Source organism: Condylura cristata, unplaced genomic scaffold, assembly GCF_000260355.1.
Source record: "Condylura cristata isolate star-nosed mole 26May11 unplaced genomic scaffold, ConCri1.0 scaffold00011, whole genome shotgun sequence".
Lineage (NCBI taxonomy): Eukaryota > Metazoa > Chordata > Mammalia > Eulipotyphla > Talpidae > Condylura > Condylura cristata.
Genome location: NW_004567112.1, coordinates 53,496,556 through 53,508,501, shown reverse-complemented (window position 1 = coordinate 53,508,501; position 11,946 = coordinate 53,496,556). Strand labels below are relative to the sequence as shown.

At 36.5% G+C, this 11,946-nt stretch overlaps 1 protein-coding gene across 1 annotated transcript in view; it reads left to right on the top strand.

The window, feature by feature from the left end:
• Nucleotides 1-11,946, top strand: part of ATAD1 (ATPase family, AAA domain containing 1) — a 33,044-nt gene that overhangs the window by 1,871 nt on the left and 19,227 nt on the right. Inside the window, exons 2-4 of the mRNA XM_004680894.2 lie at nucleotides 3,820-3,993; nucleotides 8,751-8,849; nucleotides 11,340-11,460. Of these exons, the coding sequence (XP_004680951.1) occupies nucleotides 3,832-3,993; nucleotides 8,751-8,849; nucleotides 11,340-11,460 (382 nt within the window). The 5' untranslated portion in view covers nucleotides 3,820-3,831. The remainder of the gene's footprint in view (nucleotides 1-3,819; nucleotides 3,994-8,750; nucleotides 8,850-11,339; nucleotides 11,461-11,946) is intronic.

Sequence of the window (11,946 nt, the reverse complement as noted above, 5' to 3'; positions counted from 1 at the left end):
TGTGGGGGTGGAGTGGGGAATGGGATCAAAAACGGGGTGGGGGGAGGGAAATGCACGGGATTTTGGTGATGGGAAACCCGCGGGGATTACAATTGAGATGAAAAAAAAATGTACAAAATGATGTAAAAATAAACTTTTGTAATAAAAAAAAAAGTAGATTTATTTTATGCATCCAAGAACTGGGGTATAGGCCAGAGGTGCTCAAGGTGAGAGGATTCATCAAAGGAATAGTGGGGAGCAGAACAGGTGGATGGACTGAAATACACTGCTGAGGGGCTGAGGTTAGCAGTGGGCAAGATAGGAGAGGTCTGCTGTGCCATTGGGTCTGCTCCCTGGCTGGATCGAATTTGTGCTGCAGTGGCTGCCAATAGCTTCATTGTGTTGAAACTCAACCCTTTGTGCCACCAGGGATGCTTGGGGAAGTAAATTTTTTGTTCTCTATGAGGAGAGTATTTTTAGGGGTCCATGCTAGTGGAAGAAAGCACACTTTGATTTGTTATATGAAAGTTGTAATTAGGTGGTTTCTCCTCCCTAACGCTATTTTGAAAATGTATAATAACTGCATTCCTGGAGTAGTTACTGTATTTTACTCATTGTTGTATATAGCCAGTTGTGTAGTAGACATACACATGTTTGATGCTTTTTTGTATGAATTAATCATTTTATGTCCTAGGCTCTTACCAAAGAAAGAACATCAATTTAGTTAAGTATACATTTTTCTTATTTTTTATTTATATTTTACATCATTGTGTATTTCCTGTAAGATTTCCACCACCAAGTCCCATGAACCAGAACCTCTCCCCGCCATGATTGCTTTTCCTCCCCCTCGAAAAATGCTTCTGCTTTATGGTTGCCTGCTAGTTTTATTATTGTTGTTATTATTACTATTTTTTTTTCCTGATCTTATTTGGTCCCCTTATATTCTTCTGTAAGTGAAAACATCTGATATTTTTCCTTCTGGCTTACTTCACTGACTGATTCCTTCCAGCACCATCCGTGTTGTCGCAAAATGGCATTGATAGTTAAGTATAAATTAAATTGTACTCTCTTGTGAAGTAAATGGCTCCTACCAATGAAAATGTATGAAATGACTTGATAGGAGGTTTTGAGAGGTAGCATTACTGAATAGCCTCTGTTTTGTGACATTTATGTGACATTTATAAAGATGAACAAGATATAAATCTTTATGGTTTAAACGGTGTTTGAGTAGAATAGATGCCATGTAAGTTCAATAATAAATGAAAATATAGTATGTTCATGTGAGCTGAAAGCTTTCACAGAGCAGGGATAGTTAGTTTGTGAAGTCTGAGTAGAATTTAGTCCCCAATGAATGGGCTAGAAATAGTCATTCATGGTACTGGGTAAATGTACTGGTGGGAAGATAATATGTGACTTTTCAAATACTGGTGACTCCAGCTACTGAGAGTCTCTTTGGAAAATTGGAGAGAAAATAAATACTTAAAAGTTACTCATTATGGCTGTATTAAGACACTCTTGAATATTGAGAATACAGAAATTAATGGGAAAGCTTTGGAATCTTTAGGAAGGAGAATAGGGTCCTCGCTGTTGGCACAAGGGTTACAGCACAGTACTATGAAGCTATGCAGCTACTGCAGCATCCCAAGGCTGGGAGGCAGTTTGATCCCTGGCATGGTAGACCTCCTGACCCACTTGCTGCTCCCCTTAGAAGTATTTCAGTACATCTGCCTGTTCTGCTCCCCAATCTGTCTCTGGTGAATCCTCTTACCCCCTGCACCTCTGGCCTGTTCTCCCGTTTTGTATGTATAAATATAAATAAGATTTTAATATAAATCTTTTTTTAAAAAAAGGAGAATATATTCTTGAGGAGAGATACATAAGAGAAATTGATTCGAGAAGGAGGAAGTGAAGAGGTCTTTGGGTAACAGTAATTGGAAAAAGAGAAGCAACTGTAGATGTAGAAGCACCTTAAGTATGATTTCTGTGCATCTATCTATGCAGTACCTAATTTTTATCTGTTGTGGAGCCATCTGTACACATTCCCATTTATGCGTTTTCTCATGAGTTTAAATTATGTATATTTTCTCTTTTCCAAGAAAATATCCGAACAGAGTCCTGTGCTGTGCGAGTATTAATGGTATTATTTGAAACTGAGATTTTTTTAAAAGATTTATTTATGCATAGAAGAACTAGGACATAGACTAGAGGTGCAGGAGGAGATTTACCAGAGACAGAGTGGGGAACAGAACAAGCATAGCAACTGGAATACACCACTGAGGGGAGCAGGGTTGGGGACGTGAGACAGAGGTCTACTGTCCCGTGTGGCTGTCAATAGTGATTGTGCTGAGACTTAATTTCTGTGTCAGTGGGGAAGCCCCTGGGTGAAGCTGAGATTTTTATCTCCCAGAATTACAGCAGTATTGTTCCTAACAAGTTTATTCTTCTGGGTAGTCATTATCTTTAACAGGGAAGTGCATGCTTGCTATAAGCTTAACTGATATAGATTCTCAGGAATATATGTAAAAAATCACTTTTGGGGGGGGGCGTAAGTGCTATAGTGTATGAAAATTCTTGATTCTTTCAATAAATTAGTTTGGTTGTTGGAAGCTATAGGGTTGCTCAAAAATTAATTCCATTAACTACTGAGAAAATGGCTTGTTTAAATTTACAAAGGGTGTAAAAGTCTTTAAAAGTAAATATGAAAAAGGGCCTCCCTGGCCCTCCCTGGTGGTGCAGTGGGTTAGATCACAGCACTGTGGGGCTCCCCGCAGCCACTGCAGTACCCAGCCAGAGGGGTAACCCACATGGTGTGGGCTTCCTGGGTGGCCGCCTAAGGGTTAAGGCTCAGTGCTACCACTGTTAGGTAGCACCAAGCAGGACTGAATTTGGTCCTCAGCTTGGAAGCTAACCACATGACCCAGCAGATAGATACCTCCTGTTTTGCCCAGTACTCCTCTCAGCAGTGTATTTCAGTAGATATGCTTGTTCTGCTCCCAACTCTGTCTCTGGTGAATACTATCACCTACTGCACCTCTGACCAACATCCTAGTTCTCCTATGCAAAAATAAGTAAATAAAATATTTTTAAAAAAAAGATGAACAGGGCCTTTCCTGGTGGCTTAAAGGGTCAGGACATAGCAAGCTAGCTGCAGCCATTTCAGTGCAGCTTAGATCCCCAGCCCTTGAGGTGATCCACATGGCACAGCAGACCTCTCTCCTCACTCGCCCTCTGCTCTCCTTAGCAGTGAACTTCGTTGATCTGCCCATTCTACTCCCCACTCTGTCTCTGGTGAATCCTCTCATTGCCCCTGCAACTCTGGCTGAACCCCAGTTCTGTGTGTCTAAATAAATGAACAAACCTTAAAAAAAAAAATAGATGAAGAAGTGTCTGTTCACAGTTTGTACTTCATTCCAAATTTCCTGCAATACATTTCATGTAATGGGAGAAATTCTTATCACATTATTAAAATATTTTATTGTTGGGCCACCTTTCAACAGCTGAATTAGTGTTACAGCATTTCTAGACTTGAAATAGTTCTGTAAAAACTGTTTAAAGAGTAAATACTTCAACATGGTTATTTTTCAAATAGAATTACTTTTCTTGAATTATATGCACTTTTAGGTTAATTGCTATATAAACCTTAGCTTCTGATCTGTTCAGTTTCCAAAGGGAGCTGAAAATGTATTGGCTTTAAAAAATACATTTCTCCTTAAAGTGAGACATTTTTAAGGTAGGTAATGTTGAATTTGATTAAAATTTATTCTTCTTTAAACTATTTATAAGTCTCCCAATTTTAATGACTATATTCATTACTTAATAACATTTCTGTTTATTTTTAAGGTTACAATCAAGATGGTACATGCTGAAGCCTTTTCTCGTCCTTTGAGTCGGAATGAAGTTGTTGGTTTAATTTTCCGTTTGACAATATTTGGTGCAGTAACATACTTCACAATCAAATGGATGGTAGATGCAATTGATCCAACTCGCAAACAAAAAGTAGAAGCTCAGAAACAGGTATGATTAAAATGTTTGAGGATCATTTTACTTGTAGCTAGCAAATATTTTTTCATTAAAAATTCAGAATATATAAAAAAAATTCAGAATGTAGTAAAGTTATAAAATAATGAAATGCTCTATAAGAACCACATTATTCTTTTAAAATATTAATTAAAAAAATCCTTTTTACTAAGCTGTGTATACAAAGGGAAAGCAATGAATAAAAATAGTTTTGTTTTTTTTTTTAAAGATTTATTTATTTATGCATACAATAACTGGGGTACAGGCCAGAGGTGCAGGGGGTTAGAGGATTCATCAGAGATAGAGTTGGGAACAGAACAGGTGGGTTGACTGAAATATACTGCTGAGGGAATCATTGGGCAAGACCAGAGAGGTCTGCTGCATCGTGTAGATTAGTTCCCTGGCTGGGGATAGAATTCATGACACAGTGGCTGGCAATATCTTGATAGTGCTGAGACTTTAATCCCCATGCCACCTGGAAGTCCCTAGAGGAATATTTTAAAAAGAGCTTAATGTTTTATTTTCAGTGAAGGGGAAAGGTTATATTAACCAGCAATGAATGGAAAATGGAACAGTTGAAGAAAGCTTTAATTTATTGGAAACTCAGTTTTAAGTAACTTCTCAAGTATTTCTCAGCAACTTGGTAGCAGAAAAAGTCAATGGTAGGACCCTCCCTGGTAGCGCAGCAGGTTAAAGCACTTAAAGCACAGCAGCTACTTCAGCGCAAGTTCAATCCCTGACCAGGGAGGTGACCCACATGGCACAGCAGACCTCTCCTGTCTCATCCACTGCTCCCCTCAGCGGTGTACATCTTCAATCTGCCTGTTCTGCTCCCCGCTCTGTCTCTCATGAGTTTTTTCACCACCCTTGTACCCAGTTCTTTAGGTATAAATGAATCTTTTTTAAAAAAAGGTCAATGGTGACACAAACAATAGTGAGATTAAGGATTAACTGGCATGGCGAGAAATTTAACTATTTCTAAGGTACTGCAAAAGACACTGTTGAAATAATGACCTGTGAGCCAGGTTAATTAGAAGTAAAAAATTGCCAAATGGGGTAATCTCGTTAGAGTATGGGAGAGAATTAAGGTATTTGAGTGATTTTGAGGGCAATAACCAGGTCTGAATGAGGGAGAGAAGGAAAGTATGACTTCTGTCACCATGAAGAAAGAGCACGGAGTATAATAGATAATGTTCTGAGGCGACCAGATAAGCAGTGAGTTTAAAGTCAGTGCAGTTCTGAGATGAAAGGTAATGGATAATATAGATACATTCAAATCAAGAATAATAAATAGAAGTGGCATTATGTTTGGATTAAACAGGATCTTTGTAAATTATTTCTAGCTTGAAGACAGCAAAATTTCCAACTTTGTGAGATATGGGTTCATTAGTAATGGGAGAAGATGGTTTCAGCAGAGTGTTGCACTGCAAAGATGGATTCTCTGGACACCTGCTGCTGCTGCTGCTGCTGCTTGGAACATACTTAGATTTAATAAGAGTTTTGATAGGTATGTAGGTTAATTGAATTATAGAAAAACAGGTAATCTCTGATTATACTCAAGAGCTTTCAAGAACAGGTTGAATAACTCAATGCTTGATCTATTCTGGGCATTTATAAATACAAGACTCTATGCAGAGTATTAGACTGTATCATATCCCTGAGTTGTTATTTCAACTGCCAGGAAAGAATTCACTAAGAATTCTCCATCCATATGAAGGTCAAATACTCTGACGTAAGTCATTTAACTTATTATCTTCCTATTTTTATTTCATTATATTGTAATCTTTAAAACTTAATTTCACTTATTTTGAAAGAAGTTATAAATGAGATAACACAGGAGGCTGTTGTGAACTGCATTGCCAGTCAGGTGATTTTTAAAACTGGTTTACTTACACATGATTCTTAGGAAACTGAAAAGTTGAAGTAAACAAGAAAAGGCAGAAAGGAAGATATAAGTGGTCCGTGTTACATGACTCCCTCAGGGATAGATACAAATGATGAAAGTAAAGCAATGACAGGGAGGTTTAAAAGAAAAAAATTCAGTGCAGTATAGTTTTTTATGCATAGCATGGTAGAACAGCAGTAAAATATAATGCCTTCATAGACAATAATTTTCAGGATATGTACATTAAAATTGGACGAAATTGTAAGTATATTAATCCTAGACTAGAAGTTGACTGCATGTCTACAAAATGGTGTTTTAATGTAAGTTGGTGATAAGGGCTTGCACCTAATAAAGAGGTGATTGCTCAGATTCTTTGCTATTTCCATTTAATTGCATTTTTAAAAGTTTTATAAAAATTTCTTCTATGTATATCTAAATTGGAGTTCTTCAGCTATGTACTTCAGTAAAGATTTGTTACTTTATAGGTTTAATTAGTTTATCCCTGCTTCACTTCATGTTGTTGTTTTTCCTAATAACTCACATGGAGAAAGAAAATGAAATAGTATGAAAGGGTAAAAAAGATGGGTTAATAGTAAAGAGTGAATTTCTCTTCTATCTCTGACTTCTTTCTTCTCCAAGCCCACCATTTCCTCTTGCAGATACAGTGTGTACTTGAAGATACCTACTTTGTAAACCAAGCAAACATTGATGACTAGAAAATAAAATTGTCAATAAGCTATAAACAGTAAAGCAATATATGAACATAAACCATTTTTTGAAGGGTCCAGTCATAATGAACTCTTTCTGCTTTTATAGTTAAAACATTTCACAAGTAGGGACTTAAAGGTGTCAGCTAGACAACTAGAAAACTTATTCCTGGAACACAGTTGGTGGTAGGATAGTGGAGTTTTTTTGTGTGCTTTCTTTTATTGGTTCTGCCAAGTGAGGAAATAGTGTTTTAGCAGAACATGGATTTTAAAAGTAGGCACATCAGAGTTTTAGCTCTGGCAGTGCCAGTTCCTAACTATGTAATCTTGGTAACTTTTAATTTCCCTGACCTTTGAGTTCCTCACCTGAAACAACAGTAGTGATATTTATTTTTAGGGTGGTTTTAAGGGTTGATTATAAAGTGTTTAGCACATGCTGAGCATATAGTAGTAGGTGCTTAATAAATATACTTTTTTTCCTCCCTTTTCTGTTGAGAACTTTTGTTTTAGAGTATGCCAAAAAAAAAAAAATCCAGAATAGCTTCTCATTTACAGAAGTATATTGAAAAAGAGTAAGTACATTGATATTTTAAGATAATAAAATAGGATACCTTTCAGAGCTGACATGAAAGATGTAAAAGTGGAGAAAGAGGAGATATTTGCCAGCAAGATAAAAAGGCTGCAAAAGGTGTATCCATTGAGTCAGAACTTTATAGGGGAGGGGCTACATAGGAAAAATTAAGTGTTTCAGAGCACATTTTTACAAAAAGCTTTTTTACTAAGATTTAATTGTACATTTATCCTGATCCCCTATAATGCTACGATGTGATTTTAGAGCAGAGACCAATGACAAACAGTAACATTGTACATAATTAAAAGTGTATTAAGAAAACAGTGAAATTTAGATATGTAAGATTTATAAGAGCACCTTCATTTCTAACAGTACTCATTAATTGAATTCAAATGTCATTTATAGATTTTAAGTTTTTTTTTTTGTCATAAATTCCCATCTTAAGTTAGGTAGATTAGTTGTGGTTAGCTTATGAAATACAGAGTTAGATTGCCTAAATTTTGTTGTTTCTGTCATGTGCTAGCTTTTTTTTTTTTTTTAGATTTATTTATTTATGCACATAGAACTGGAGTATAGGACAGAGGTGCAGGGGTGGTGAGGGGATTCACCAGAGACAATGGGGAGCAGAACAGGCCAACTGACAAGTACACTGCTGAAGGGAGCAGCAGGCGTGTCAGGAGAGGTTCCGCTGCGCCATGTGGATCACCTGGGGGACGTGGGGATTGAACTCATGCGAAAGTGGCTTTAGCTTCTGAGTGCTATGCTTCAACCCGCTATGCCACTGCTAGTTTTTAATCTAATGCAAATTATTTAATCATGTTAAGCTTCAGTTTTCTTTTATCAAGATGGAGGTTGGGATGTAGGAAATTGTACCGACTTTAGTATCACTGTAAGGATTTAGTGAGATAATCCATTTATAATATTTTGGAATGATAGTTGGGCCTACTGAATAAATCAACATCATACTTTTTACTCTGGTAGAAAGCTTTGATCAAGTAGATTTGAGTCTCATAGGTTTCAAGCTAGTTTTGCCTAGCTCTAAAAGTACATACAGATACACTTCTAGTTCACAATTATTTCTGGTTGCCCAGCCCTAGGATTTGACTTTCAAAGGGATGGCATCTCAGGAGAAAAAAAAAATGAAATTAGGTATGGACACCTTTTGGGCGTCTTGATAGAAGTTAGATACCCGATTTCAGATTACTATTTATTGTCCAGTTGCCCATTTCTTGATATCTTTTGCTCCTCAGTCTTTTATCTTCAGAGTCACCTCCAACTCATGATAAATAATTCCACTATGAAAGAGAAAGCAGGTTGGACCCTAAAGTCTCATAGGAGCCGTGTGAGGCTCTGTGTGTCTAATCTTCAGTCTTGTACCCTTTTTCTTATTTCCTAAGAACTGGTTTTGGGTTTTGTGGAGTAGAACCTCAAATCTTTTCTTTAATGCTTACAATGGGAGAGGTAAGATTAAGGGGATTAGTATATCCCTGGAAAATTCTTGTCTTGTATATCTTTCATTGCTCTTTAGATTTCCTAGATAATTTTATTTTGAAATGCCAATATCTAAAGGAGATTGATTGTTTCTTTCTAGGCAGAAAAACTAATGAAGCAAATTGGTGTGAAAAATGTGAAGCTTTCAGAATATGAAATGAGTATTGCTGCTCATCTAGTAGACCCTCTTAACATGCATGTATGTATCTCTGATCTCACCTGTTTTTTATTAAAGATTTATTTTTATTTATTTGTTCATACAAAAACTGGCATGTAGGCCAGAAGTGTGGGGCTTGGGGGCTGGGAGTGAGAATTCACCAGAGACAATGTGGAGGGGAGCAGCGGGCAAGATGGAAGAGAAGTCTGCTGCACCATGTAGATTAATGACCTGGCTGGGGATTGAACTCATGTTGCAGTGGTTGGTGATAGCTTTGAGAATACTAAGACTTTAACCCCTGCCACTATGGAGGCCTACCCACACCTGAGATTTTTTTGGCCTAGTATTTTAACGTTGTGTCAGGGGTTCTGAAGATTATAATCAAAGGATTCTGCATAGTTGTACTCATGGAAATGATTTTTGCAGCAAAAGAATAAAAAGCAGAATCAGTAAATAGGGACATGGGTTGAAGTCTGAAGAAAATCAGACCAAAATTGAGTCTTTTTTCAACTAAAAACACATAAGATGTGCTTAGTTCCCTCCTTTTTGGGGGGAGGGAAAAACAAGCCAAAATCAAGGTCTAACCTAGCAAAATAAAGGGCTTGAGCGGGGGCTTGTCAAAGCAGTATTTACAGCAGATTTATTTTCTTTACAACTTAAAAAAGGTGAAAAATTGCAAACAAATCTGAAGAAAACATTGCCTTTCATGGAGCCTATTAGTATAGACGTCCTCAGAAGTAATAATATGGTAGGGTTGCAGATAAGTACTATTGCAAATTTATAAATTGAATCAAATGGGGATGCATATAAGGGATGCACAAAATTTTGACAACCCATGTAAAAAGTACTATGACCAGGAAAGCTCATAAGAAACAATTCCCTGGTAATAGAAACTCCATATTCCTAACATTTACCATTCTAGAGTACCAGAAGGAAACCAGGTATCTACCATAAGCTATGTTCTTACCCACTATGGTGAGAACTCTTCCAAAATCTAAGTGTCCTTATTCAGCCAGAGACCAACTTTGTAAGCAGCCCTTTCTAAGGATACCAGTTTAAGGCTTGCTGTATTACCCTATTTTGTACACACTTACACTTTTATGTATTCACCTTTGTAGCATGTAAAATGCTCAGGCACATCTGGGGATGTTGCTGGTTTGGTCCAGACCACCAAATTTGACCAATTTTGGAATGAAGTGGGTCACATGAGATTTTTGGTTTTCTATTCATTGAAAAGTTATTTTTATACTGTAATTCTGTAGTCTCTTAGCATGCTGTGGCATTATATCTAAAGAAACAATGTATGTAATGCATTTTAAAGAATTTTATTGCTAAAAAATTTTGTCATCAAAGCTTTTGACAACTTATCACTTGCCAAAGTTTTTGTAAAAAGCTCAGTATCTGCTAAGTGAAACAAGTAAGGTATGCCTGTACTGCTTTAAGTTGTATGGTCATTTACTTTGGAGTTTAAATTTAGATTTTTTTTCAATAAGTTAGGATAGACAGTGTAAGATCATGAATCCCATTTTTTCCATTAGCAGTTATTTCTTCTTTGAGTCTCAGTTTCCTCATGTATAATCCAGGGATAATGTACTATACCTATTCTTCCTGTTATTTTGAGGATCAGAGTAATGTAATTTATAAACTGTAAAAACTTACGAATTTTGTAAGCCTGATATAAATAGAGTAAAATAGGATGTGATGTTTAAATCTAGAAATAAAAATCTACAATGTCTGTTAACATGTGTGTGTTAACATGCATCCCTTGTATGCATCCCCATTTGATTCAATTTATAAAAAATTTGCAATAGTACTTATCTCCAACCCTACCATATTATTACTTCTGAGGACGTCTGTACTAATAGGCTCCATGAAAAGCAATGTTTTCTTCAGATTTTTTTGCAATTTTTCACTTTTTTTAAGTTGTAAAGAAAATATATCTGCTGTAAATATTGCTTTGACAAGCCCCCGCTCAAGCCCTTTATTTTGCTAGGTTAGACCTTGATTTTGGTTTGTTTTTCCCTCCCCCAAAAAAGGATGCTTTAAAAGATACAAGTTTTGTCTATTTTGAGGTTACCTATCTCCTATTTACTACTTATAAGAACCCAGTTTTGTCAGTTTTACTTTTGGCTAATAAATTTGGACTGGATAGAGACTTAGAAAATTCTTTCCTAGCGTCATGTGTGATTTTGGCACATTTCTGGTGAGCATTTCCTCATTCTTCCGTGAATTATCTGTTTGAGCTGGCTATTAATCTTGGCTATTAATATTTCTTCTTAAATTGAGCTTTATAGATTCCTACCATTTTGAATGATAGACCTAGTGCTTTATTAAAAGTAGTTAAAATTCCTTTCTTGTAGCTTTATAACAATTGAATAATTTGTGTAAAGTTTTTATTTGCATTAATATATCATTCTAATCTTAACATGTAACTATAAGTTACAAATTTCCATATGGGGAAATTTTTTCATTTACTTTAGTGCATATACATTTATTGTAAAGTTCATGCTGGCATAATTTGTCTTTTAACAGGTTACTTGGAGTGATATTGCAGGTTTGGATGATGTTATTACAGATCTAAAAGATACAGTTATCTTACCTATTAAAAAGAAGCACTTGTTTGAAAATTCCAGACTTCTACAGCCTCCAAAAGGTATGACAGAAGTTTCATTTGCTAATTCATTAAAAATCAACAGGTGGAAACTAGACTTTTGATGATGAGCGTATGTATAGTAGTAAATGCAGATATTGATATATAAGTTGTACAGCTGAAACTCATAATGCTTTTAGCTAGTGTTACTTTATGTTAATAAAAGTTTTAAAAGCATTGAAACCTGCCATTATATAACTGGTGTTTTTGAGGTTGAATTGTCAAGAGAAAATGAAAGCCAAAGAACATTTTTTTTTTTAAAGATTTATTTGTGCATACAGAACTGGGGTACAGGCCAGAGGCTCGGGGCGGCTAGAGGCTTCACCAGAGAGAGTGGGGAACAGAACAGGCAGATCGACGAAGTACACTGCTGAAGGGAGCAGCAGGCAGGTCAGGAGAGGTCTGCCGCGCCATGTGGTCACCTCCGGGGCAGGCGGGAATCGAACTCATGTGGAGGCAGCTTTAGATTCTCAATGCTGTGCTTTAACC